Genomic DNA, 26,268 nt, shown 5'->3' with positions numbered 1-26,268 from the left:
TGCAAAATATGTTTTCTTCCTCTGGACATTGTTCCTTCTGTGTATCGCAAGTAAATGTGACTTCAATTTGTATGCAGGGAGGGACTCTTATTCTGTCAAGTCACAGTGCAAAAAACTAACGTATGCTAGCTCATGTCTTTTTTCCCCCACAGTAATTTATTTTGGCTATCTCAGTATGTAATTCCTGAAATGTTACATTTTAAAATAAAGAATACACATTGTTTTGGTATAAATGAGAAGTAAATAAAAATTAATTTTATAACATATCCTATATTATTTTCTTTCATCACAGTTTTAAAAATTCTCTGTGAAATGTCATGTCTCTATTTATCACATAAAATCCTTTGAAATAGTTTTACATGTGATTTAAAAATTTTTTACAATAGTTTATATACTCAGGAGAGAATAGCCTAAGTTCAGGTGAGCTTTAACTATGATTTATATCAACTTTTAAAAGGCATTTCCTTCTCAAATAATGGCACCTAATAACACTCTATTTTCTAAAAGTTATAAGACTTCATACTTTGGGGCTCTCTTTGAAATATTGTGTTTACAAACTGGATTTAAAGTGAACCTCCAGGATGCCTGGAAGATACCACAGAAACCACAAAAGAGCAAAGAGCGTTGTGCTCACAGGGTAGTGAGGACCTTCCATCCACACCTCCTGTGGGCTCTCTACCCCTAGATAGAACTCACTCAGTCTTCACTGGATATATTTGTTCTTCAGAAAAGACCCCTCATTCTGGGACTTGGTAACTTTGCATGGATATAAGACATGGACACAAGCCTTCTTTTATCCTTGGGCTCAGAATATTCAGGGTTGGAAGGAACCACACTTAATAATAAGGAACAGAGGACTTTGCACCTGACCGGAGAGAAACCCAAAGGACTTATCATGCTCATCTTATTTTTAAATAAGTATATTGTTAAGAAAAACTATGCCTTTATATTACACGTAATTTAATATAATGAATAAAAATACATTTAGGGGACTGCATATTAACTGTCAAAATACCCATACACTAACATTGTCCAGACTAGTATGTGAGCCCCCACTATATGTGTATTTGATGTGAAGAGTCTCAAAGATACATACTCATGACTGTATGTTACTTAAATAAATTTAATAGCTATCTGATGAAATTTTCTTAACTTTAGAATCCAATGAGATGCAATAACCCACAATGACATAAGTCAGCACTTACAAATAAAAAACCCAGTGTTGTGTAAAGTTGTAGTTTTAAGGAATTTTATATCAAAACAAAAAAGGGTACACCTATTTTGTGTGTACATTCCACATAAACCTACTTTTTCTAGATAGTCGTCTCCTAGCACAACTGTCTTTTTCAAGGTCAAGGTGTATGAGGCTCACAGAGGTTAGAGGTATCATCCAGGACTGACAGCAATCAGACCAACACATTGTTCTTGTTATCCTTGTTCAGGGTTCGTTCTAACATTCACAGTGCCTCTTTTAATCACTTGATTACTTACTGAGTCCAAAGTCATGGCTATGTCTCAGATTTCCAAAGTGACTCAGTTATATTTTGCTTATTTTTCACATAATGATAGCTTTTTCAGTATAATTAGTAAAGTCTTAAGTCACTTGGAAATTTATTTAAAGTGTCTTATTTTGTCACAGAATATAATTGTCTCTATTACATTGATTATAGTATATTTATATTTAGGCAATATAAATACTGCCTAGATTAAATTTATATTTGTCTACTTTGTATTTAGAAGATATAGGTAACTACCAACTATCGAGAGGCACTAACTTTAATTTTTATGTGTTGTAAGCATGTTTACTTTGCTCAGGCTACAGCAAAGAAAGAAACTAGAAGTGCTTTTAAATGAAATGTGCCTAAACCGCATTGTAGGAAAGGTCTGAACCAGAAAGAGGACAGCATGGTTTAGATGCCTCTTTTACATCAGTCATAGAGGTAGTGACCTCCAGCGGGAAAGGAAGAGCAAATGAGACTGTGCTCAAACAGGAACCTCAGCATCTAAGCTTCAGCTACGCCAAGTTTCTACAATTTCCTGCTTTTCTGATACCCAAATTTCAATAGAATTTGCATTAATTCCCAAATCAAACACTGCACTATATTTTCCACCCCATTCTGTGAGCCTGTTTCCTTACCCTATTAGAAACAGAAAGATTATTTCATCTGTAACTTTAACTTTGGACATTGGAATTTTTTTTTTTAGAAAAGCAAAAGAAGAGTAGAAAACCATCTGACAAGGCAACATTAATTTCTCTTGTAGTTCCATCTCAGATTTCCCCCAAATATTCCTCCATATTGCTTCTCATTCATATATCTATGATTCTAGCAAATATTATTACACAGCAAAACTTGATGCTGAGAGAGTCTCATAATTTTTTCGTGACAAATTCTGCCAAGGACAGGTAACAAAAATGCTATTTTTATTGCCATTACAAATAAAAAAGTTTAATATGCCCTAGTGATAGATTAACATGCCACTGTAGCTATTAAAAAGGCAACACTGTTAAATATGAATTATTGATACCATGGCCCTTAATAATTGAGTACTTTTTAAATTCAATAATTCTATTAATAAGCTAAAGTGGCATACCTATTATTTTCTGCTATATTTCTATTTCACCTATTTTTCTCATTAGAATGGCTATTTCTATTCACATATCCAATATTCTCAAACAAGAACCCTCCAAGCATGAGGGGATCACAGAATGTTGTAAATCTCACTTTGAGAATCTTCCATGTTGCCTTAGGCGTTTTTCCAATGAATTTTACTCTCTTCAGCATTTTCTCTGATGGCCTTCAGCTTTTCCCTTAATCCAGTCTCCATTTATTTAGGTTCTCCAGCATGACTTTTTCCCCATAAATTTATTTTCCATATCTGTCTCTTATTCCAATACACCCACACCACTTGTGTAGCTCCCATCTGTCCTCTGAAAACTCTATTGAACTATATATAAAAGTTTTTTTTTTCTTTGATTATGTAAATCATGGTGATTTAGAGAAAATGGTAATCCACAAGCACTATTCTTCTGGTGGAGTCAATTTTTTCCCAACTGTAACTTCAGCAGCAGCCAACCCTTAATGGATTTAACTTTTTTTCTCCTATCAGTAATATCCAGATTCTACTCAGATTATGCAACATAGAGTTGCTATCCATGAAAAAAAAAGTTTTGCACAAATTACCCCTCAGGAAGACCAGAATGGTAATTTCCATGCAGATAACAATTTAATACTACAATGTGCTTTAAGCATCCTGCAAAGCATTATTCTGTGCTTGCTTTTTGTGCAATAGTTAATAACATTTTTTTTGGGGGGGGGAGCAATTCAGACCCCATAAGAGCCATATATTTATGACCCTATAAGACAAAAATGGCTTGTAAAATATAAAGTCAGAAAATGTGACAAGGAGAAAGAATAACAGCCACAAATAAACATCTCCACAGCAAAAAAGAAAAGCACAGGAAGGAAATCCATGTGGAGAGAGAACCCTCCAGTCTGTCTGCCCCACTCAGTGGTAACCTGCAGTGAGCACACAGGTGAGGGAACCTTTTAGAGATGTGACACTGAACCTGGGCTGTGTTGCCATGGAAGTGAGAAGCTCGAGTTTTAGCTCCTGTGCACGCCCCTCAACACTTCTGGCAATGGTGACAGGTTCTTTTCCTTTGTTCAGAAACTGCCCTGGAAATGGCCCTATCTCTTTCCCAGTGCACTGGAAGACAGCATTGTGAGGCCACATTATAACCAAATTACACAAGAGGGAGATTTTTCATTCCCATTCCTAAAATTAGACCCTTATCTGTGTGCTAACAGAAGAGAAATACAAACACTTGCTGAAAGGGGCCCACTCAGTGGTGTTCCAGACTGTCGTGGCTCAAACCCGTCTGCTGCATCCACAGTACAGGGGCAGGCACGTGAACTAGGCAGGTCAGGGATCCTTTACGGACTCTGCAAATGTCTCTAAAATGTTGATCTCAAGAGGTAGGTGGTTTGTTTTAGAGAGGGTCTCCAGGGCACAAAGGATACAGAGTGCTTTCCAAACAAGTGCCAGAGCACTGGGTGAAGGGAACAGATCTCCCAGTACGGCTTTTAACAAATGTACTTAACTGACTTTGGCATCTCTGTAAACTGCATGTTTCATGTCTCAAGCCCTCTAATGATGCAAAATCCAAAGTCAACACAATAGTGAGAATAGTTTTCAAAAACAGTTTTTATGTCATCTTTCTGTCAGAATAGAGACTAATGTCTTCAAAGGGTAATCCTCAGGTTTTCTGTATCACCTACTTTATTTTCTAGCTCAATAGACTTTGTTGTAGCTATAGTACATAAACGTATTGGCAAGGTCTGAATTAAAAATCCTGTGACAGGAGGGACAAAGGAATAGGAGCTCAGCCTAGAGACTACCCAAAGAACACCCTATTGGTAATTAGAGAATTCCTCCTGCATCCTCAGAGACAAAGGAAAGGAGGGTCATAATCTTAGCTAGCCTAATCCAGCTACAGACCCCTGCACGGAAAGTACTACCCTAATTTGCCTATGACTTTAAGCTTCATTATACTACTATGTTTATGCTGGAAGTTCAGGAATCTAATTATAACAGACAGAATTCTGGGTAAGCACATGCACACTAGGCAAAGAATTACATAGCAGCCAAGTGTTAATCAAAATGGCCTCATTTGCCAATCACCTAAGAACGCCTTTGGAACCACCTATCATGGCCCTAAATATAAGGTAGACTTCTCCCTCACCCAGGGTTACATCTCTCCATCTTCCCTGGCTGTAATCAGTACCCTTCCCCCAGGGCTATGCATCCTTATTTCCATGTGGTTAGCCAGTTTTAGGTTTGACTTGTCTTCTGCCCCACAATGTGCTTTGAATACAGGAATATCTCTTACAGTCACTGAGTTGTAATTCATTTCTTCATCAGTGTGTGTTATTAGAACTCCAGTCACTCCCAAGGTAAGATGACCATCAAGAAAAGGACAATGGAATGAGATCTAAGCAAGGTTTTTGAATTTGAGCGAAAATACCAAATTTCATAGGTGTATAGCTTAAAAACTGCTACGGTAACTATTCTTTCCCATACCCACTCCCTCCAACTCGCTCTGAACAAAAAGGCTCTCTCTCTCACTACATTCTGTTAAGTATGAATTTTTCATGCAGATGTGGGTATATGTTTGTACAATAAAACTTTGATTCTGAAGTATTTTTAAAATATGTCAGAGAGAAGACTCTATAAAATGCATTTTTTCATTAATGATAGATACCATAGCTCTAAAAAAAAATAGACTATTTCCCTTAAAGTAGAAATAGAATAAATGTCTAAGAAATCTTAGATGGCTAAGCAGATCCAATGTTAATTTTTAAGATGTGCGAATGAAAGAATTGACAATAAGATAAAAATAGATTTATCAGCCTAATGACACTGAATTGCATTAATAGTATGAAGTGATTAAAGGAGGCACTGTGTGTATGCTAGAAAGAACACTGAATACGCCTACATCTTGGTCAGAGTCTGCCCTTAATTAGCTGGTGGCCAGAACTATACTCCCAACCTCTGTGACCCATATATTCCTTTACTAAATGAGAGTGTTGTCCAGGGTGACATGTAAAGTTCTATCCAACTTTGGAAATCAGATTCTTTATCCATATAAAGTTTATATGTAAATGTATAGATGGAATAGGTATGTTTCTTTTCAATTTGATATAAAATTCCTTACAACAAAATTTCACACAATATTTGGTCTTATTTCATAAATGCCTACTTATGTCATTGTGAATGACTATATCATTGGATTTAAAAATTAATAAATTTAATAGCTAGCAACTACATTTAAGTAACACAATCTTCATTAGGGACATACCACATTAAATATGTACATAATGGAGCTGACAGACCAGTCTGAGCAGTTTTAGCATTACATGTGTTATGAGAGGTTAGATGCAATCCTTTGAAATATTTTTACACGTAACCTGTAAAAAGTGTTCACATTATGTGTTCAAGAAAGAATACCCTAAGTTCAGGTGATCTTTAACAATCATTTGTACCAACTTTCAAAAAAGTATTTCCAACATTCACTAACGTCACATATTGAGGGATTTCCGTCTTGTTTAAGGCTAATATTCCATTGTGTGTATATATCTTATTTCCTTTACCCATTCGTCTGTTGATAGACATTTAGTTTGCTTTCACACCTTGCCTATTGTGAATACTGCTACAGTGAACATGAGTGTGTAGATATCTCTGAGAGCCTGATTTAATTCTTTTTGGATAAATATCCAAAAGATTGCTGTATCATAGGGTAATATTATGCCAAGTGAAATAAGCTAGTAACAAAAAGATGACCACACAATTCCACTTACATGAGGTATCTAAAATAGTCAAACTCATAGAAGAATAGAACAGTGACTGTGAGGGGCTGAGGGGAAGGGAGAGATGGGGAGTAAATAATGTATAAAATTTCAGTCATGAAAGATGAATAAGTTGGAGAGATCTGATGTACAACATACCTATAGATAACAATACTGTATTGTAAACTTAAAAGCATGTTAAGAGGATAGATCTCTTGTTGTCTATCAAAAAAATTTTTAAGGCATTTTCTTCCCAAATAATACCTTGCAATAATACTACATTTTCTGAAAATAATGAGACTGTTCTAACTTTAGGACACCTTTGATTACTGTGTTCACAAACTAGATTTAAAGTACAGCTCAGTGATCTCCATGGGATACTGGAGAGACCATGGCAAAGCAAAGAGTTCTGTGTTCACTGGGTGATGATGACCCACCATGGTGTCTATACTGGTGGTCCATCCACACTTCCTGTGGGCTCCTCTTTACCACTGGATAGAACCAACCTAATCTTCACTGCATTTTTCTATCAGTTCTTAAATAAAAAACTGGGACTTGGTAACTTTGCATGAGTATAAGACTGGACCAATGCTTCATTTACACTTAAACCTATATAAGAGCTGAGGGAAACCTTGTCATTTACAAATTAAGAAACTGAAGCCTTTGCACCTACCCAGAGAGAAATCCACAAGCACTTTATTTTTAAATATGTATTACTAAGGCAAAGGTGTGACTTTCTGTTTATTATGTACAATTTTACATAAAGAATAAATATGAGCATTAAAGGAGATTTCTTCTTCCAGGAAAATGTTTTACATAACTAATCTAAACACTAAAATATGCAAAAAACCTGACCATAGCCACAAAAGATATCTGTATACTTGGAATTCCAATTGCCAAGTATATTCTTATTCCTGTTTCTCCAAAGATAAGCGGACATATTTTTAAAAACTCAGGAGTAAAAAAGAATACCTTCTAATCAAGGCCCAGCAAACTAGCTCTTACAACTGAAAACCAAGGGTTCAGATATTAAGCCTAATTTATGCAGAGATGTCAGCTTGTGGCATTGAACTGACCTTGCAAATCAGCTAACACTGTATAGTCAGAAGTCATTTCTGCAGAGAAATCTCATAATTTTTTGTAACAGTCCCAGTAACATCTAAGAAGTAGCTGCATATCCTTTGTGTCATCTCAGCCTTCCACAAGGATTCCCTTCACATGATTCTGAATATGTTCATTTTGGTTGTGCTTATACAGTAGTTGTAATTGGTGGTTCTATCGTATCTTAGCTGTAAATGAAGGCATTACTATCAGATACAGAAATTAAACACAAATATTGTTTTTGGCCTAAGATAGATCTATTGTATTCTTTGTATATATCCAATAGCACATTTCATTCAAACAATGAATTTTCTTTGCATTAGAGTAATTTGGACACATACATAACTGTTTAATTCTAAAACATTTTTCATTTTAACATCTCTGAAATCAGCAAGAATGAAACAGAATAACTGACATCTTTTTTTCTTTCTTAATGGTACATATGGTAATTGGGCATCCCACATCAATGATGTCTTAGATTCAATAAAACTTGATCTTTCCTAGCCATTTCTTATGGGGGGAAAAAATCTTCTTTGATAGAAAAGAGCAATGCATTTAGAAACATGTTTGAACACTTTACCTTGAAAAGTTTTTAAATCTCTTCTAGTCTCCACTATGCAAGGACTATATTTAAATATACACATACATCAAGTATAGTTGAGGACCCTTCTGATTTCCCTTCCAGAACTCTGATACTCACAGATTTTGAAAAATCAACCTACTAATCATTTTCACATTTGTTGTGCCCCTTTTTCAATAAGATAGCATATATGCTAGCATTAGCATGTGAGCCTAAATTCCCAGAGGAAAACTAGGAAGCAGCTTTTTTCTCTTGCTTTTTTTTACATTCCCAGTCACCTCAGAGATAGTATAACTATATATAATGTTTTATTTATACACACACACACATATATATGTGTGTGAATGTATGCATGTGTGTGTATATGTATATATGAACAGAGAAGAAATTAGATGGTTTTAGTCAAGGGTTCTAGCACAGTCATGAAAGTAGAGAAAAGGAAAAACTCTACCAGTAGTATTTTATTTCATGGTACAATAATCCCTTTAGTCATCATGAGTTTTTATTTATATATATATATAGTTATATATATATATATATATAGTTGAGAAGGAAGATAAGTAGATTCATTTCATTCCATCTCGTGATTTCTAGCCAGACAGTTGGCTAGTGGAGAAAGAGAAAGGCATTCTCACATACAGTACCTAATAGCCCAAATCATCATTAATAAGCAAAGGTAGTTTAAAAACAAAACAAGATTTAAAAGACCTAAAATGTCTTTCTAAAGCATATTTGCATTAAAGTATATATATCTTCTCCTGCACTAAAACCAGTCTTTCTGTTTTAATTCAAACTACTGCTTACCAGCTGTTTGAGGTCTAATTTTCCCTTAGTCACTTATGAAATATAAATAATCACCAAAATGTGGATAAAACATTAGTGAACAAATGCTTAGAAAGCTCCTTTTTATAAAATATTAACATACATTACTGTCTATCTGCCTGTAAAGGAAACCAACCTAGAATCAGATTTGTCCAACTCCTCGACAAAACATTTCCCAAGAACCACCACCTCAAAAGACCAACATCATCTCACCAAGAAATTAACCCATGAAAATAATTTTATAATAAAACATATAGCAAGGCATTAAATCCTAGGGAAAATAAGTATCACTTTACATTCACCAGGGAAAAGAAATGAAGCTGCAAAGTAAGAGCTGTCAATTTCTGTCATCATTTTGTTGCACTGAAAGAGTTCAATTATATCACAAAGAATTTTAAAAAGTACTAATTTAATTAAAATATGAAACCTTCAAACTACCTACATCTTTCCCTAGCTCATAAATTAGCAATTTTTCGATTTAAATATGCGACCTTTTCAAGCCTGATCCCATCTGATCTTGGAAGCTATGCAGGGTCGGGCCTGGTTATTACTTCGATGGGAGACCACCTAGGATGACCAGGTGCTATAGGTGTAAAAAATATGGGATTGTAAGCTGACAAGGTCCTTGCAATCTGTGAGGTCAACCAAGGGTGACCTCACCTAAAAATAAAAATAAAAAATAAAATAAATATGAGACCTTTCTCTATATTCGTCAAGTACATGCATGATATATACAAGTAGTACTACCAAAGTACTTTCTACTCAGATTCTCCCTTCTTCCTTCCAAAATTATTTTACATTCTATTTCAGACATCTGCATCCTTTCATATCACACTTGAGAATCTGGATAATACGATGGCCATTATGGAAAGTAATCACACTCCACATTGATGAATGGCTATTTACAAAATGATTTCTATCATTTAAAGGAGAAAAATGTAATTGAGACTTCAAATAAAATGGTATAACTCAAACAACACTGACTAGCTATGAGCTTCTGGAAGTCACCCACCTGGGGCAGCACGCGATTCTCTTCCTCCAGCTGTCTTACTCTTGCCTCCAGCTGCCTAACATAGGACAAGGTTGATTCTAAAATTAAAAAGAAAGAACTCACATTATACACACAGGTCTTGTTTGGTGCACTGTCAGGAAATCTATGGCTTGATTTATTTAAATTACGTAGTGACTACTTGTTCTGTTATTTTAGAAAAAAAAAAACAAACCCTTTCTCCCTAGAAAAACAATAACAGGAGCCATGGAAACTACAAGTGGTTTGAACGACTGTACAATGTTAAGGAGAATCAGAGAAATCAACAGGCGGTGACATTGCAGACTAGTGCACCCTGCAACCCTCAGAATGTTAGCCATCTTGAAGACAGTAATTTCTTCTTTTCTACTTATTTTGTGCATTTTGAGCTTCTAATAAGTGTCCCACACATAAGACATTTTTGTAATGTTGATTATAACCAAAATAAATTACATCATATTAAAAATAGAAAAAAATATATTTCAATTATCCAGCTCCTTTCATTTCCCCAATAAATATTTCAGGTCTTAAAAGCAATGTTTGTTCTTGTCACAAATGTACAGATGTTAAGACATAATTCAGAGAATGACTATGACAGGGCTAAAGAATTAGAGTTAGGCTGAATTTTGACTTCGATTTTGGCAGTGTGTGACAGAGACCCAAGTTTTCCCAGAATCTCTATATAAACTAGGGGCAGACTTGAAATTGATTGTCATTTTAATGTCTTCACAAGCTCAAGTGTGTGCTGAAAGCTCAGAATCAGCATCATGCTTAGTTTCTGTTCCCCAGTGAAACTGAAGTTTATAGCTTTACATCGGGAAATGGTCACACGTGGAGCAAAATGGAGTTTCCTTTTACAGTCTGACAGTAATTCTTCTTCATTAACGCAAAAATATTCAAGCACATCGTAAAGCAACACAGCTGCAATTCATTCATTACCCTAGAACAGACATACTTCAGGCATAGTGGAACGTATATGACGATAGCATCCGCAGCATATTTCTATCGTTAATATTAAAGCAGCAGATCCTGCTCAGTGCACATTCAGTTCCAGAAACACAAAAGAGCAAGAGACAAGATGGCAGTGCATGTACGAAGCAAGTGTTTGGAGCCCCTGACAACCTGAAGTTAGGATGAATATGGATGCACATTCATACCTTGATCTGAAATTTATCATGGAAACTCTACAATTTTTTTATTTTAATAGATTATATGAGCTCAATTCCATTTCTGTGACCTCCAAAGCAACATTTTATCTTCTTAAAATAAGAGACTTCAGTCACTAATTCACAAATGTAACAACTGAGGTCATCCATGACCAGTTGACAGCATACCTGTTTTCACAAATGTTTGCACAGTCCCCATCACTGACAGTAACATAACCACCCACTGATCTCACAACAGTAGAGAAGACAGTTTTGAGCATTCCTTATACAAGATAGAAACACAGGATAAAGGAAACTGAAGACATTTGCTAGAAATATGTTCTCATTTCTTAGTTCAATTAAATGTTAAGAGTTTGTTTTATGGACGCTTCCAAACGGGGGTAAAAAAGTATAAGGCATAAATGAATAACAAATTTATTGATTTCATGAATCTGCTTTACTCTAGCAAATGAATAAGTGATTTTCAGATCATCAAAATGTGAATGTAGATTGCCTGATTTACAGTTTTGAAAGCCCCACTCTCTCTACTCCAAAAACAACAACCACTTGATAAGTGCAATCCAAGTGAAAAGTTGCTCAGAAATACTCTATTTAAATCATGAACAAACACATTCTTTTCTCCTTTGTCTGTAATTTGCATCTTATCTTGATTGTCCCTATACTGCACTATCCCTGAGGCTGTAATATTTAAGGTAGTTGAAATGACTCTATACAGAGTGATTCAAGTAACTTTTGAAAACTGCCACTGAGTGGATTTTAATCCAGTAACTATCTTCAGTCACTTTAATCTATTTCTTTTTAAAAATCTTTGCAGTTTGCATATTTAATGTGATGGTTTCACTAAGTTTTTACTTATATTTCAAAAGTTATGCCATGTCAGTTCCAAAAAAGGGAGTATTCCTAAATTTAGAAAACATTTCTTTCTCCAATTTTTAATGTCAAATTACAATAAATAAAGTTCAAATCTTCATTTCAAAGCATTCATTGCAAATATAGGCAGAAACAGGAAAAGCTGAGGAATATTTTAGACAGGTAAAATAATGAAAAAAAAAATAGCTTCACAGTGAAGGCAAAACTAAGAGTTTTGAGGTCATTTATTCAACAAATATTGTGTCACTGATTTGTGTGAGGAACTGTTCTAGGGTTGGGATGAAAAGATGACCAGTTATTGCAAATCTTAGGTTTCTCAGAGTACAAATTATGTTTCTATGCCCATGTGCTGAGTTTTAGAACATCCTGCTGTTCCAGGCTCAGTCCTCAGTCTCTGTTGCAGTTATTACAAATGAAGGAATAGAACAAAGAAAAAACTCCTGGGGGGTGGGGAGAGATAGGAAGAATAGCTGATCTGCATGCATAAGTAAGAGAACTCAGGCTGCTAGTTATTTTATTCCTCAAAAAACTCATCACATAATCCATTAATGGGAGTGGAGTAGGCAGATATTTTCCTAGAATATACTATAAGATCATCACTGGGTCCCCAAGTCCCTATATGAAGAACCACTGAAGAAACCAACTAATCCTTCGACTGTGATGTGAGAGAAAAACAAATATCTGTTTCATTAATCTCTTAGGATGTCAATGTTTGTTATTGCACCATAAGCTAGCCAAGCCTAACTGTGAGTACGTAGCCAATAACAGGATAGAAAATATGTAAATATTTTAAAGTAAATTATAATAGGATAAAGTATAAGGAACTATACAGTTTTAAAATATTCACATCACAATCCATATCCCAGTCCTTGGTGACCATAAAATAAAACTGATAAAATCTTATATGCAAGAAAGAATGGGAGCCCCTTGCGTGCTGGAACACATTCAGCCATGACCTCTACAACCCTTTCCCCACGCTGCTGCTTCCCTTTCTTCCTTCCTCAAGGGACCTCCAGAGTGCTGTCAACCCTACAGTAAGCCGGTCTCCTGTTGTATCTAGGGAATGCAGAGGACAACTGCCCATTGACCTAAGAGGAATGTCTGACAAAAATGGACATTCTTTCTATTATAAAGTGATACATGTGCACTCACACACACAACCGCGTTGGACTGTGCTATATTTTGAACCGATTGTCATTTCATTACATTTTATACTAATGGCTGACAGCTGTTCAAACTGAAATTTCAGAAAGTCATTTTGGCTTTCAGAACTCTGAGAATAAGCTTCCAAAAGAACATCAAGGATCCCCTCCAAAAAGAAGCCACATACTGTGCTATACTCTACATAGATATACAGTGTATTAAAGAAGGACACTCTTCAAGAAGCATATAACCAGTTGTGGGGAGAAGTGGCAAAAATAAACAATAAGGCAGTATGAAATTCAGTGCTAAATCATGTGAAAGCGCAGTACAGAAAGAGATCAATACCACCCGTAGTTCTTATGAAGGAGAAACTTAAGCTTAATGGATCAACAGCAGTTTGATAGTCCAGAGAGATGTGAGTGGAGCCACAGGATGGACAAGGGCCAGATGTCAGGAATAATCTCGTTGTAAACAGGAAAGAGAGAAAAAAAAAATCACAAGAGGGAAGAGAAAGGAACATACTGGGAAACAGAAGGAAAGGCCAAGTTGCTTCCCACAATCAGAGATCTGAAAACCCAACGTCAAAACATGGTTATGCAGGTGGTGAGTTGCTTTTAACCTCCCCAAAAAGTATTTTATTTCTCCTTCCACCATGGGAAACCTACAGACATCTACACATTAGAAAAGCAGTGTTAAACAATACAATGTGAAAATCGTACGAGATTCTCAAGATGTTCTCTGGGTACATCTTGGGCCTATTTTCAAAGCAGAAACCGTTTCTCTACATGCATCTCAATTTTCTTTGAACCTATATGTAAAAGGCCACAGCACCTCTTGGAATAAAACAAGCGTAAGAAATGGTCATAAGAATTCCACTGAATTCACATCTAAATAATACCAATTTTAGAACTGGCATGCACCTCAGAGATTTCCCAATTCAACCTGTCCTCAACCCTTAACTCATTTGGCAAATGAGAGAATAAGGCCAAAAAGGGAGTGAACTTGGACTAACACTAGCGATTTGTCAAATATGTTCAAAAGATTTTATTTCATTGCTAGGGTGTCACAGTGATTCTTATCTTGGATCTACTAATCATTAACGTGTCAAACTTCTTACATAGATAAATTCGAAGTTCTTTTTTCTTCATGATTTTAGATATTCTGAATGGATTTTTACTTTTACGATAACTTGATATTTTCCTTAGACAATATCCTGGACTTGATTTCACTTCGATTAACTTGAAAGGCATTTACTTTTATAAAGTAGCTCAACTCTTTTTCTCTGCGACTTTGAAAATACTCTGATCAAAATATTAAACCCTCTTATTTCCCTTTGGTTTCTAAAGCAGTGTTTCTCTCCCTAGGGAAACACCTATCCTTGAAATCACCCATGAATGGCTGATTATTGTACATAAAATGTTTATTGCTGGTAGTTGCAACTGTCTAAGGTTTGTCAAACTTCTGAGTGGTTTTGATTAGATGAAGTGCTGTCTGGTCTCCAAAATTCAGGGCAGAAAATAAAATTGGGTAATGATCCATTCTGAGACAAATTATAGCATTTGGAAGAGTGTAAGGAAAATCATTTGAAGACAATAGTGACCAGGGGTTTATAGACGTTAGCTTTTCTGTGGTTCCTAAGAGTCTCCCTCTGCCAGAGAGAGCCCAGTGACCACGTGACTTCCAATGTGAATCTCTTCAATGTACTCCAAGCTCTACAGATATTGCTTGTATTGGTCTCAAATAAATTCCATCACCCACAGGCTTTTATACATTCTTAAGGAAAGCACTTCAGAATTATATTTCAAAAATTATTACTGTTCTGACTAAAAGTGTCTCTTCTTTCCTTCCTCAGGCAAGCAAAGGTCAGCCTCCTACTTTGAATTTATATTAGCTCCGGAAGTATAAGTGATTATATTTCTCACTATCATTTGATACTTGTCTTAAAAAAAAAAAATCTTGATGGAATCAGCATTTTCAGATTTGCCCAGGTATTTAACTCAAACTGCCCTACTGACAGAGAATAATGTCAAGTCTTGCTCCAGTCTATTATCTGTGAACTTAATTTTACTCTTCCCAGACCCTTCTCTCTGAGCCTACCTGAAAGAAATATGAGGTAGTCATTTTCTATCCAGTTCTTCCCATGTAGAAACCTGTTCACTATTATTCACTGGCCTCAACTTCTTCTTTTCTCTAGGTCTCTGCCCACAGCTTCCCCTGGCCAAATGCTCACTCTGGCTAGTCCAGTAATTTTTATTTTATGCAGAGTATGAAAACAGCTTTCTAATAATTAGAATATCTAAAGATTGGAAAATATGATAATGTACAGAATCTCATTGATCATTCCAGTGGGGAAGACAGACAATAAAAAGCAAAATATGATATTTTGTGAAGGTGATATGTGCCATAAAGACAAAACAGAGTCTGGAGAGGATTGGGGAAGTACAATGAAGAGCTCTCTGAGGACAAAGACCTGCAAACAGACCAACTATGCAAAGGTCTTGGAGAAGGGAGATCCAAGCAAAAGGAAAAGCTGAGGGCACAGGCACTGGTTGGGAAGACTCGTATCCTGGGATCTATGGGGCCAAGTGACAGCAGCTTGAGCCAGGGGTCAGTTTGTCTTGTCACCTTCCTCCACCGCTTAAATTTTCAAAACCTTGTGCTCTTTTTCCTGTTTAAACTTAGACCTAGACTGTTAGTCTTTCCTTGTGACAAGAACTTTATCTTATGTGTGGCCTCACCCTCTCACACACCCCACTTCCCACCCACTGGGAAGTTCTGTTGGCCCTACCGCCAAAATATCATGCGAATCCCACCTCACAACAGTCTCGTCTAACAAGTGTCCCTGCTTCTCTGCTTGTCTCCACCTCCAGGTCTATTTTCATTCAGAGTCTATTTAAAACCAACAGCAGTAAGGGTTTTCTTTCTAAATGCTAAGTCTGAACATCATTCTCCATTCAAAACCTTGTAGCAGCTCAACATTTTGCACCACATAAGAGCCAAAAATCCTTAAAATATCTAATGTAGCTTTCACGTGATCTGGCCACCTGGTACCTCCCCACAGTATGCCATCACTCTCTCTGCTCCAGCCACACAGCCTCCTTTCTGTTCCTGAACACCCCAGACATGCTTTAGCTGTCCTTCCTTTCTGAAATGTTATTTCCCATCAGCTGCCTGGCTAACTTCACCTCCAAGTCTTTGTTCAAAATCAACTTCTTGGAGACCCACCGAGTCTACCTCATTTAATCCTACAATCTTCCCTCACCACCACCTCACGCTCACCTCCTTTAGCCTGTTGTACTTACTTTCTTCAAAACATTTTATCGCTTTCTATCATATTAACTAACTTGTTCCTATGTTGAGTTTTCTGTATAAGACCTGTTTCTTCCCATCAGAACGTAAACTCCGTAGCAAGGGCTATACTTTTTGAAACAGTCCAGATTTTGTTTCATTTATTACTTTCTAGAAAAAAGTAAACAGTTAAATGGACATCAAAGTCTGATGATTTGCATATAAATCAACTTAGAAATTGGAAAAAATTATTATCTGTCTTATCTTTTGCATCAGAAAATAATCAACATAAATTTGTTCAAGTTTCTCCTCTTCCCAAATGAGAGTGTTTTTAAAATGGGAGATAGTAACATTTTGTTGCATATTTACTGTCATCCACCTGTACCAATTCCTTGGGAATTGGCACCTGACTGTTCCAGCTTCCATTTATTTCTCTAAGCTGGAGGCTCTATCCTTATATTTCTTTTCTGAGCTATGACTAACACAGTGCTATATGCTAAAAGGTGTTCAAAACTGATTGTCTAAGGAATGAATGAACAAATGTCCTTGTCATTCTGTTCCCAACTTCTCTAGCTGTTACTCAAAGTTCTGTGCTTCCAGGACAGTTTGAAGCAGTTAACTCTAAATGCAGTCAGATTTCCACCTAGAAAATGCACAATAACAAGCAATCTAAACTGAACTCTGGCTTAAAAGACATTTTCGTGCCCTAAAATTGCCTTCACTTTTACCACTTCCTTTGAAAGCATCAGCCCCACAAAGGAGGTACCAGGTAAGTAGCAATAAATTGGGCTAACTGACTGGAAAATATTTCAAACTCTTAAAGAGCCGTTTAGCATATGTACCATTTTAACGGCTACTTAGGATTAAAATGTGTCTTACTTTCCACTGTTATGTTGCTACTGTTGTCATCTTAGAGAAAATAACTGCCTTTTCCAATGGCAGAAGATAAAAATTGATGTCATTTTAATAAATGTAACAATTTTCTTAAATGTACATGGCCCCCTTGTATTAGGGGTATTGTCAGTGAATGCACAAAGAAGTAAATCTGTAAAAACAAATTTTCAAAAGATAGTAAACCTATAAAAATCTTGTTTTCTCTTAGGATAGTTATTTTGAATTTTTATGTGTATTTAGGTATTTTTAAAAGCCTATAGTTCCTTTTTTACTGTCATACTTTTCAGCAAAATAAAAGTTTTATCAAATTACACAGCAAAGCATCATTAATTTGGACTCCATCAATGAGAAAGTCATAAAAATGTTATTAAATTTGGCCTATATATACTGTCTGCACTGACCATAAAGCAAGAGTTGGTTAAAAAAAAAAAAAAACGAAAACCTCAGTGTAAAAATATTTCCCCTATATAAGAAATGCAATGCTTTCACAATGAGTGATGTGAATAAGTAATAGATGAATCTAGTTAGTTAAGATAAACAAAATTGGAAAGCCCATATAATTTGGAACATTTTTATGAATGTTAGCAATTTTGTTATATTTATCTACAAGTACTTTGTAATTACACTCAGTTAACATATTGAGTATTTACTCTGTGCTAGGTACTCTTCCACGTACCACAGACTCTCCACTGAAAAATCAAAAAGGGCTCCTCTCACAAGGAACATTCTTATAGGGAAGACATACTGACAGACATGCACACCCAGACATATAAATAAGTGCACTGCTTCCCTGTACACCTTCTACCACTTTAGTTTAGATCTAGATCATGAGAGAAGATCTGGAACATCCAAATTGAAACCTCAACGTAAAGATCTGGAATGAGCTTTCCAAAGATCAGGAGTAGAATTTGCAAAATCCCCAAGATGGGAATGAGCTTGAGGCACTTAAAGAACAGAAAGAGGGCTGCAGTAGCCAAAGCGAGGAGAGAAGGGGGAAGATCGAGTTGGAGTAGTAGGAAGGAGACAAGACCTACAAGTGTCAGTGAACCAATGTAAGGAACTTGAATTTTGTACTGTTTGGAGCGGGAAGCTATTTGGAAAGGGAGGGATTGGTACCTTATAGTGACATTGTCTGATTTATACTTTACAGGGATCCTCCTGGCTGCTGTGGAGGATAGAGGAAAAGGGAATGAGAGTGAAGACTGGGTGATCAGTGAGGAAGCCTCTGTAGGAGATGGGATGAGGCATGACTTGTGAGTTCTCAGCAGTGGTGCAGAGAACTGACCTCATTCAACACGTCTCCCAGAGGGAGAAACGACGAAGCAGACATCCAGGGTAGATGGTACAGTGCTATGGAAAAAGGAATCAAAGAGAATGGCTACGTTTTCAGCATGAACAAACAGAGGATGACAGTGGAGAAGGAGAAGGATTGGGATCTGAAAACCAAGAATTCAACTTCATTCATGTTAGGCTTACTATTTCTACTAGATATTTCAGGAAAGATACAGAGTAGGCAGTTAAATATACAAATCTGGAGCTCAGAGGAGAAATTCTGGGTTTTGGCTTAAATGTGAAAGTCAACAGCAGAGAGCTATTGTCAACAAGCATGGGGGATGGAGAAGGATCTGAGTACGGAAGCCTGGAGGAGGACGAAGAGTCACATAGCAGGCACCTTTCTACAATCCCCTTCTCCCTAGCCCTGGGCCTCAGAAAGCTGAGCGAGCACCCAGCCTCCATTGTAGACACTGGCACAGACCGTGTGTATTTTCTGCTTGTGTACGTTTTAATGATCTCTCTCTCTCTCCTTCACTCTCACCTGCTCCACTCTTAAATCCAATCTTCCCATCTTCTAGTTTATTTCCTGCTGCTCCCTTTCACATGCCTCTTTCACTTGTCTTCATTTGGGATCCTTTTCCCTCCCACGGTAATTTTGGACAGAGTGAAGCAGAGCACAGTGACTAAGAGTGCTGGTTCTGTGGGGTTTAGCTTTCACTCACTGAGCAAGAATACCGAAGTAGATGACCTTTATGACTCACTGAAGACCCACAGTTCCTAGGTTACGGTTATCGTGCTTTGTACAATAATCCTTATCAATGGTTTAACTGCTAAAGGCAGCTAAGAATTTCTAACAGTATATGTATGTTATGTTGCTATTTCATTTATTCACTAAACAAACATTTATAGAACATCTACCATGCCGAAGGCCTTGGGGAAGCAGAGAATATTTAAGACAGTGTTGTAATGTTCACAGAAAGGAAATAAAGCACAGCCATGTGCTAGATGCACACCGGTTCTGATCATGGCAGGTAAACATGCTTATTTGAGGCTTGTTTACATTTTAAAATACTGCTCTTTAAGAATACTTCCTTACAGATTTCTCTCCTAAACTCTGTATACTTAAGAACGCCTTCTGGTAAAGAATGTTATGAGGTTAAGAAAAAAAATATTTACTTCAGTATAAAGGAATATTAGTTCATGCCACTGTTGAGAATAAATTACAGAGTGCTTGCCAAAAACAAGGAAGGCAAAAAACCATAAAAGCACTAGTTAATCTAAGCATTTTCCTTGACAGTGGTATTCTAACATAACTTCAGATATCAGGCTTTCTTTTCTGCCATTACTAAAATTGATATAGGAAATAAATCTCAAAAGTCCTATTAAATACATCCAACACAGGGCAAACTGAACATGTTTACCCTGTTTTTCATGTCCTTGGATTTTAGGGATCCTTTATAAAAGTACAGTAGGGAGAATACATTCTGGCCAGGGAAATTCCTGCTGACCTCAAAGTTCATTTGAGCACTTCTAGATTCACAAATATTCAATAATTTTGTCTTTACCAAACAATTACTAGGCAACAGACTAATCAATTTGGGCAGGCAAGTAAATCAGATAACATGAATAATGACTAACAACTTCAACTTGATTTCTCATGTATCAAACACTCTACTAGAAAGGCATATGCATTTTTCCCATGCATTAATGCACTTTATCCTCACTGCAGACCTAAGAAATATTATTATCTTCATTTTAGCAATGAAAGACTAAAGGCTTAGAGATGTTGAGTAATTGCTCAAAGTCACAAAGCTAGTAGAGCTCAATTCTGGAACTCAACCTGAGGTTGCCCCAGCAAAGGCCACCATCAGCATTATGAGTCCTTCCCACCGCTGGAGAACAAAGACCCTGCAGAGAGTGAAGGCCATATGAAGGCCATATTATCAAAGAATTTTGATCAGCACCAGTAGAGTGTTATTGATTTAAAATCTCTTCCTTGTCATTATATTGGAGCACTGTGTCATCAATCAGTTGATGCATTTGTCAAAAGCACGAAAACCAAGTTTTCCCTAAGATGCAAATAAGTGTATCACCTCTTCCGTTCACGTGATGGTGCCTTCACGGAAATAAGAGTCAGCCAAAATGAAGAGAGCAAGTTTTACAGTCACCAACAAACAAACCACCCCAAGGTAGGTGTGTGGATGTGCTGAGGCATTAGGACTGAATAAATGCAGATGCCATTCACAATGCAATCCTTGGAAATTCTCACAAACTTCTTACAATCCAGGTCTCAGAAATCTACATGCTTAGAGGAAAATAATGAACAAAGGCAAAGGGCACTTTCTGCTCACTTGTAAATGTCTAATTTTAGTTTTCAAAGCAGGTGCTTTCCTGAATCTCTCCTGGATTCTCTTCTGGACGGCTGGGGAACTAAGTTAAATGTTCACTCTGCCTAATTTAATGTCATGGCCATCAATGCTGTCAACATTCTTCCTGGTGATAACAAAAGAGAACTGGATAAACATTACCCAGCAGAAGTATTTGGGGAGAGGTTGGTTATTCCTCTAAACTTAATATCTCAAAGCGCTATTTTTAAAGTAATCATCCTTGTCCACAAAATCCTATGGACTCTGAAAGTATGTATCAATACTTCTGATACATGAGAAACAAGTGGGTCCAATAAACTTCTACAACTAAAATAACAGTAATCTTCAAATAATGGTTTCTCAGCTCAATATGGCCTGAAATTATACACACGACAATCAAAGGGATATTTTAAATTCATTTTGGCCATACAGTGAATCTATTAAATTTTGTTTTGCTTACACAAATTTGCAGATTGATTATGTATTACCCTAGAAATATTATGTGCTGTATTATAAAATGTCATTCTTAAATCAATGATTTTTATTCACCCTCACAAAAGACAAGAGTGCTTCTGTAACTTTCAAAGCAGAAAGAATTGAAAATCTTTAAGTTTTCACTAGAGTTATCTCTAGTCCATAGTCATTCTGTTTAGGGACAATCTTAAATTATAAATAAGCAATTTACAAATCAAAAAATAAAAGATAGAATAAAATAGACTGTGAAATCCTAAAATAGACTTTGGACTACATGTTCCCTATGGAAAGAACTTTGTTTCATTTGTCTGTAATACCCCAAGTCTGGCACCAATATTAAACCCCAAAATGCTGTTAAATTAAGGTGCATACCTCTTCAGCATGAAAATAACAACCTGTGAGTATTTTAAGAATTAAAAATGTCTCTATAAAGTTTAAGTATATGAGAAATGAAAGAAAATGCAAGCAGTTGACTTTAAGGAAGAAACAACTGGGCATAAAGTAAATAGAAGTACAAATAAGATCACAGTAAAAACATTCCCCTTTAGGACAAATTATGATTTTAAAATAATAGTCTACCTGGTCCCAAATGGCTTGAGTGAGGCATTCTAATTTTTAAAAAAATGTTTTTACACATTTGGGAAAATTCTATTCTAGTGAGATATCTCAGGGCATGCTGGGTAGAGAAAGCTGGTCAAAGAGATAGCTTATGCCTGTGTACTTCTTCAATTAATAATTAATGCTATTCTATCCTGGCTCCTCTGGTTGTATATAGCTATGGGGGCACCGTCATTGTGTAAAGGGAATTATGAGCTTGCTTTCCCCTGAGCATAAACAAAGTTATGTAAGAACTTAAAACAACGCAAGAAAGTGGGGGTTTGCCAACAATTGCTTATACACACATCCTTCTCCCCTCTATGGACAGCTAAGCTTTCTGCAGTAGCACCAACAACTCAACCAGGGCTTCTGTTTGAGGCTACTGGCTTAGCAGACTTACTGAGAAAGGGCTTCTTAAATCATCATCTTAGATCCAGGAATGGGACAAGATCAATTATTTTTAACTTGAAGCCTGTCCTTAAGAAGTATCTAGGAAAATTAAGGTAGAATAAAACAGGCTGATGACCCATGTGAATTCAAATCTATGGGAAATGATGGTCACCTCTTACATTTACAAATAGCATACATACACATTATTCAATAATGACCATATATATTATCGAACTGATCTATATAGGTAATCTTCTTAGTACAAATAATAATTCCCTTGAAATTTACTTTCCTGTTGCTGTCTACACAGGGGTGACTGAGATGTCAGTCTACCAAGAGATATAAGACTTTTCTTAACCTGTCTCTGCAATCAACCTAAGAATTTAGCTCTTAATATACATAGAAAACAATGAATTACTTGAAAGGAGTGTGCACTATAATTCTGAAGGTAGTGCTCAAGTTTGTGTAAATACGATTAAATTAGCTTTTTTTAAAAAATAGAAGACGAGAAAAGTACTTGCTGTGTGATCACCAACATCATTGCATATTTGATATATAGGAAGAAAAGAATTTTTAGAAGTCTAGCCAAGTCCTCCACATGATCTCAGAGAAGAGTCTACCTCAGGAAGGGAGTTATGAAATGGAACTTTCTCAAACCCACAGGGCCTGTTACTATCTTCTCTTCACTCTAATCCAAACATCAAGCAGATGGTGCAGTAGCTCTGAACTTAATGTAACAGACTCTCCCTGGAGCTCTAGCCCAGTCTCCTTCACAGTGGTTGGATTTGGTCTCCACCTCTTAACTTGCGGAAGCTAAGTTCTGTTCTGCTGTTCAGTCTGCCAGCGCCTGGGCTCAATGCTCACTGCCCAGTCACTCTATGTGTGGGGTCCAATGAATTCCCTACCCAGTTTCCAGAACATTTCCTGAAGTACTGATCTCTGGCACCTGGGTCTTCTGCACGTCTTCAGCAGCATAATGGTATCAGCTGTGCCTAGTGTTTGATTTTTTCTATTGCATTTTCTATATATTTTATTGGCACCTGAAAAGTGCACGCAATATTTATTTCAAAACAACATTTACCTAGAGTTATTGTGTTCTTTTAAAATTTTGGCCTCTCAAAAGTTACTCTTAAATAAAAGGTTTCCAAGTTTTAAAGCATCTTTTAATTTATGCTACTGCATTTAACATTTTTATGTATTGTTTTTAGAGGAAAAAATAGAGTATGTCAGATACAAAGTCTTAAGATATTCTTTCTTGAAAAAAGGATTATGGTCTAGGGCCAGAAGACTGCCAAACTCATCCCAACCTATACTCTTGGGAAGCTGCAAGCTGCGAATGCTTTTAATTTGCACTGACCATCTGGGCTCTGGTCTGAAGGTCTGGACCCAGACTCAAGCCACAAATCCAAAGTCAGCCCAGGGAGTGGAGCACTACACTTAAAGGAAAGCAAGGGCCAGGTGGGAGGGTAGGTGCCAGACCTTCAAAGGAGGAACAATGTTCAGGTGTGGAGATTACTGAGTCTGGCCTATGCCTGACTTTCAGGACCAGGCGTCCTTCCTGTTCATTTGCTTCCACTGATTTTAACTAGAAATCTTCCAAAGAGTTCCAACTTTTATCTGACCCTGCCCTTTCTGTGTGATATTCCCTTTATGCTACAGTAAGAATCAGCCCCCTGAGGACACTCATTTGGGATCTTGTATAGACTAGTAGTTTTGAGCATGGGTGTTCAAAGATAGACTGCCTGAGTTTGAATCCTGGCTCTACTCCCTACTCTGGCCTTGAGAAAATTATTAAACTCCCGGGTCTCAGTTTCTCCATTTGTAAAATAGATTAATAACAATCATGACCTCCTAAGTGGAGGATGAAGTGAGTTACTATGGGTAAAGCACCAAGGACAGTGCCTGGCACATAGTAAGCCCTAGCGATTATTGCCCGCCCCCCTCCTAGTGTTAAACGTGGGTTTGATACCACCATCACTACATTTCTGGCCCTTTTCAGTGGAGTAGATTGCTTGTTTCCTCTTCCCTCCTACTCCAGTGCCATGATGGTAGACAGGACTATGACCGATATTTGTGTAGTCTCTAGCCCACTGAAGTCCCCATGGTCTTTGGCCCGGCTTCCTGTCATAAACCTTCATGGGCTGCTTGGTCTCAGCCACACACACTAACACTGGCAACTAACAGCAGCTTTCAAAGAGTCACCCAGACTACTGCATCGAGCACTGAACCTCGCTGAGGGAATCCATGAAATCAAAGTGAAAATCGGATGAATACCAATGGATAAGAAGGCTCAAAGGAAAGTCGTTGCCTGTGTTTTGGAGCAGCACTGAAGAAATGACTACATGTGCCCCAAATTTAACTAGTGTTAGTAAATTGACTAGTTGAACTCTGGCTGTTAATGAACAGTGAGTTTAGGCCCAAAAAAAGGTCACATATAAGCAGTATATTTACTTGTTCAACAAATATTTGAATGTCTCAGATACTAGAATATAATGGAGAACAAACAAAATGTAACAATAGACAAGAAACAAGAACATAAACAAGTGAAATCCTTTCAAATGTATTAAGGGGGAATGAAGGAATGATTGGATGGTCAGGGAAGGCCTCTCTGAGCAATGGGCATTTAAACTGATAAATACTGAATAAATGAAAACCAGCCTGGTCAGGGGATGAGCCTTCTAAACAGAAGGGGCAGCACATGCAAAGGCCCTGTGATGGAGATGAGCACAATACTTTTGTTTTAAATAAAGAGTACAATTAAGAAGAGTATTAAGCATCGAGTCTGTATCTGCCTCAAACCAGCTTGGTGATTAGCGTCATGTAATCCCTTCCAGCTCTAAAATTCTATAAATCTCTATAGGAAGCGATGTATTGATAGGCGTGGATGAGGCAGATTGTATTGGCTCTATCATTTTGGACTAACTTTGGACCAGAGGAAGGCATTTCGGTAGATGACATGCATAGCGATCATCAGCCTTCATTACAAGAAAAAAGGTGGACTGAATTTTAGAAACTTTGTGGTGATCGGGTCAAAGAACAAATAAAATAGTCATGGACAATGCCCATCTTTGCACTGAAAGGACCACAGAACTTGAGGATAGAGGTGAGGTAAGTAAAGGAGGACCCAGAGATTGCATAGCAACAGGTAAGCAGATCCATGAACAGCTCGGAGTTGAAGATGTCGTTTTAATACCTTTTTTAAAACAGAGAGAGAGATTTTAAAGTTTAAATTCCAAGGCTGTTTAAGAGCATCACTCAAACTACTCTGCAAGGAACTTTGCAAAAAACACCCTTTTCAAGTCCTTTCTGAAAAAAAAAAAAAACCATTTCTGATTATGACACAACTCCAGTATTTCAGGTAAAATTTCCTCTTACTGAGGAAATAGAGGGTCTGGGGATAGATGAACTGGGTTGCCTGGCTAAGTATTTAATTTCTCACTTAGCTTTGCAAGTCGAGATAAGACAGCCTTAGTTCAAACATTAATAATTATTAAAAATCATCTAGTTTCATTTGGAAATAAGACTTGGAAAAAATGCTATATCCAGCAATGCCAGCATAGACTGTTTGGACTGCTACATACTGGCCGGTGTAGGTGTGCTCCTTAATAGAGAAGGTAAACCTTCGACTAATGTGGAATTTACTTTGTGAAAATATCTTTACAGATAAATTGCTCAAATGGATGGCTCGGTAACCATAGCAACTATATATTTTAATTAAAGTTTGCTGCTTGGAAGAAAAATCTTAAATAATTGGTGCCTACAAGTCTTTGTTGAATTGGCTTAGCTATGGGAAATACAGGCTTTTAATAACAGGAAAAGAAAAATCTTCAACTTTATCATCTTCTGTTTACTATATGCATTTCTTATAATATGAGATAGCCTGAGTTAATTCAATATATAAAGCTAAAGTTTGCTCTATAAATAGAAT

The 26,268-nt window shown here is 36.8% G+C and overlaps 1 protein-coding gene across 8 annotated transcripts in view; it reads right to left on the bottom strand.

The window, feature by feature from the left end:
* Positions 1-26,268, bottom strand: part of CCDC85A (coiled-coil domain containing 85A) — a 168,638-nt gene that overhangs the window by 26,999 nt on the left and 115,371 nt on the right. For 7 of the 8 annotated variants that reach the window (XM_036224227.1, XM_036224225.1, XM_036224226.1 and 4 more), the window contains exon 3: positions 9,863-9,939. The exons of the other annotated variant lie outside the window; for it this stretch is intronic. In XM_036224227.1, coding sequence (XP_036080120.1) covers positions 9,863-9,939 — 77 coding nt within the window. The remainder of the gene's footprint in view (positions 1-9,862; positions 9,940-26,268) is intronic. 8 annotated transcript variants of the gene reach the window in all.

This window comes from Rousettus aegyptiacus, unplaced genomic scaffold (assembly GCF_014176215.1).
Source record: "Rousettus aegyptiacus isolate mRouAeg1 unplaced genomic scaffold, mRouAeg1.p scaffold_m13_p_7, whole genome shotgun sequence".
In the NCBI taxonomy this organism is placed as follows: domain Eukaryota; kingdom Metazoa; phylum Chordata; class Mammalia; order Chiroptera; family Pteropodidae; genus Rousettus; species Rousettus aegyptiacus.
This window is presented reverse-complemented; position numbering and strand designations above follow the sequence as displayed.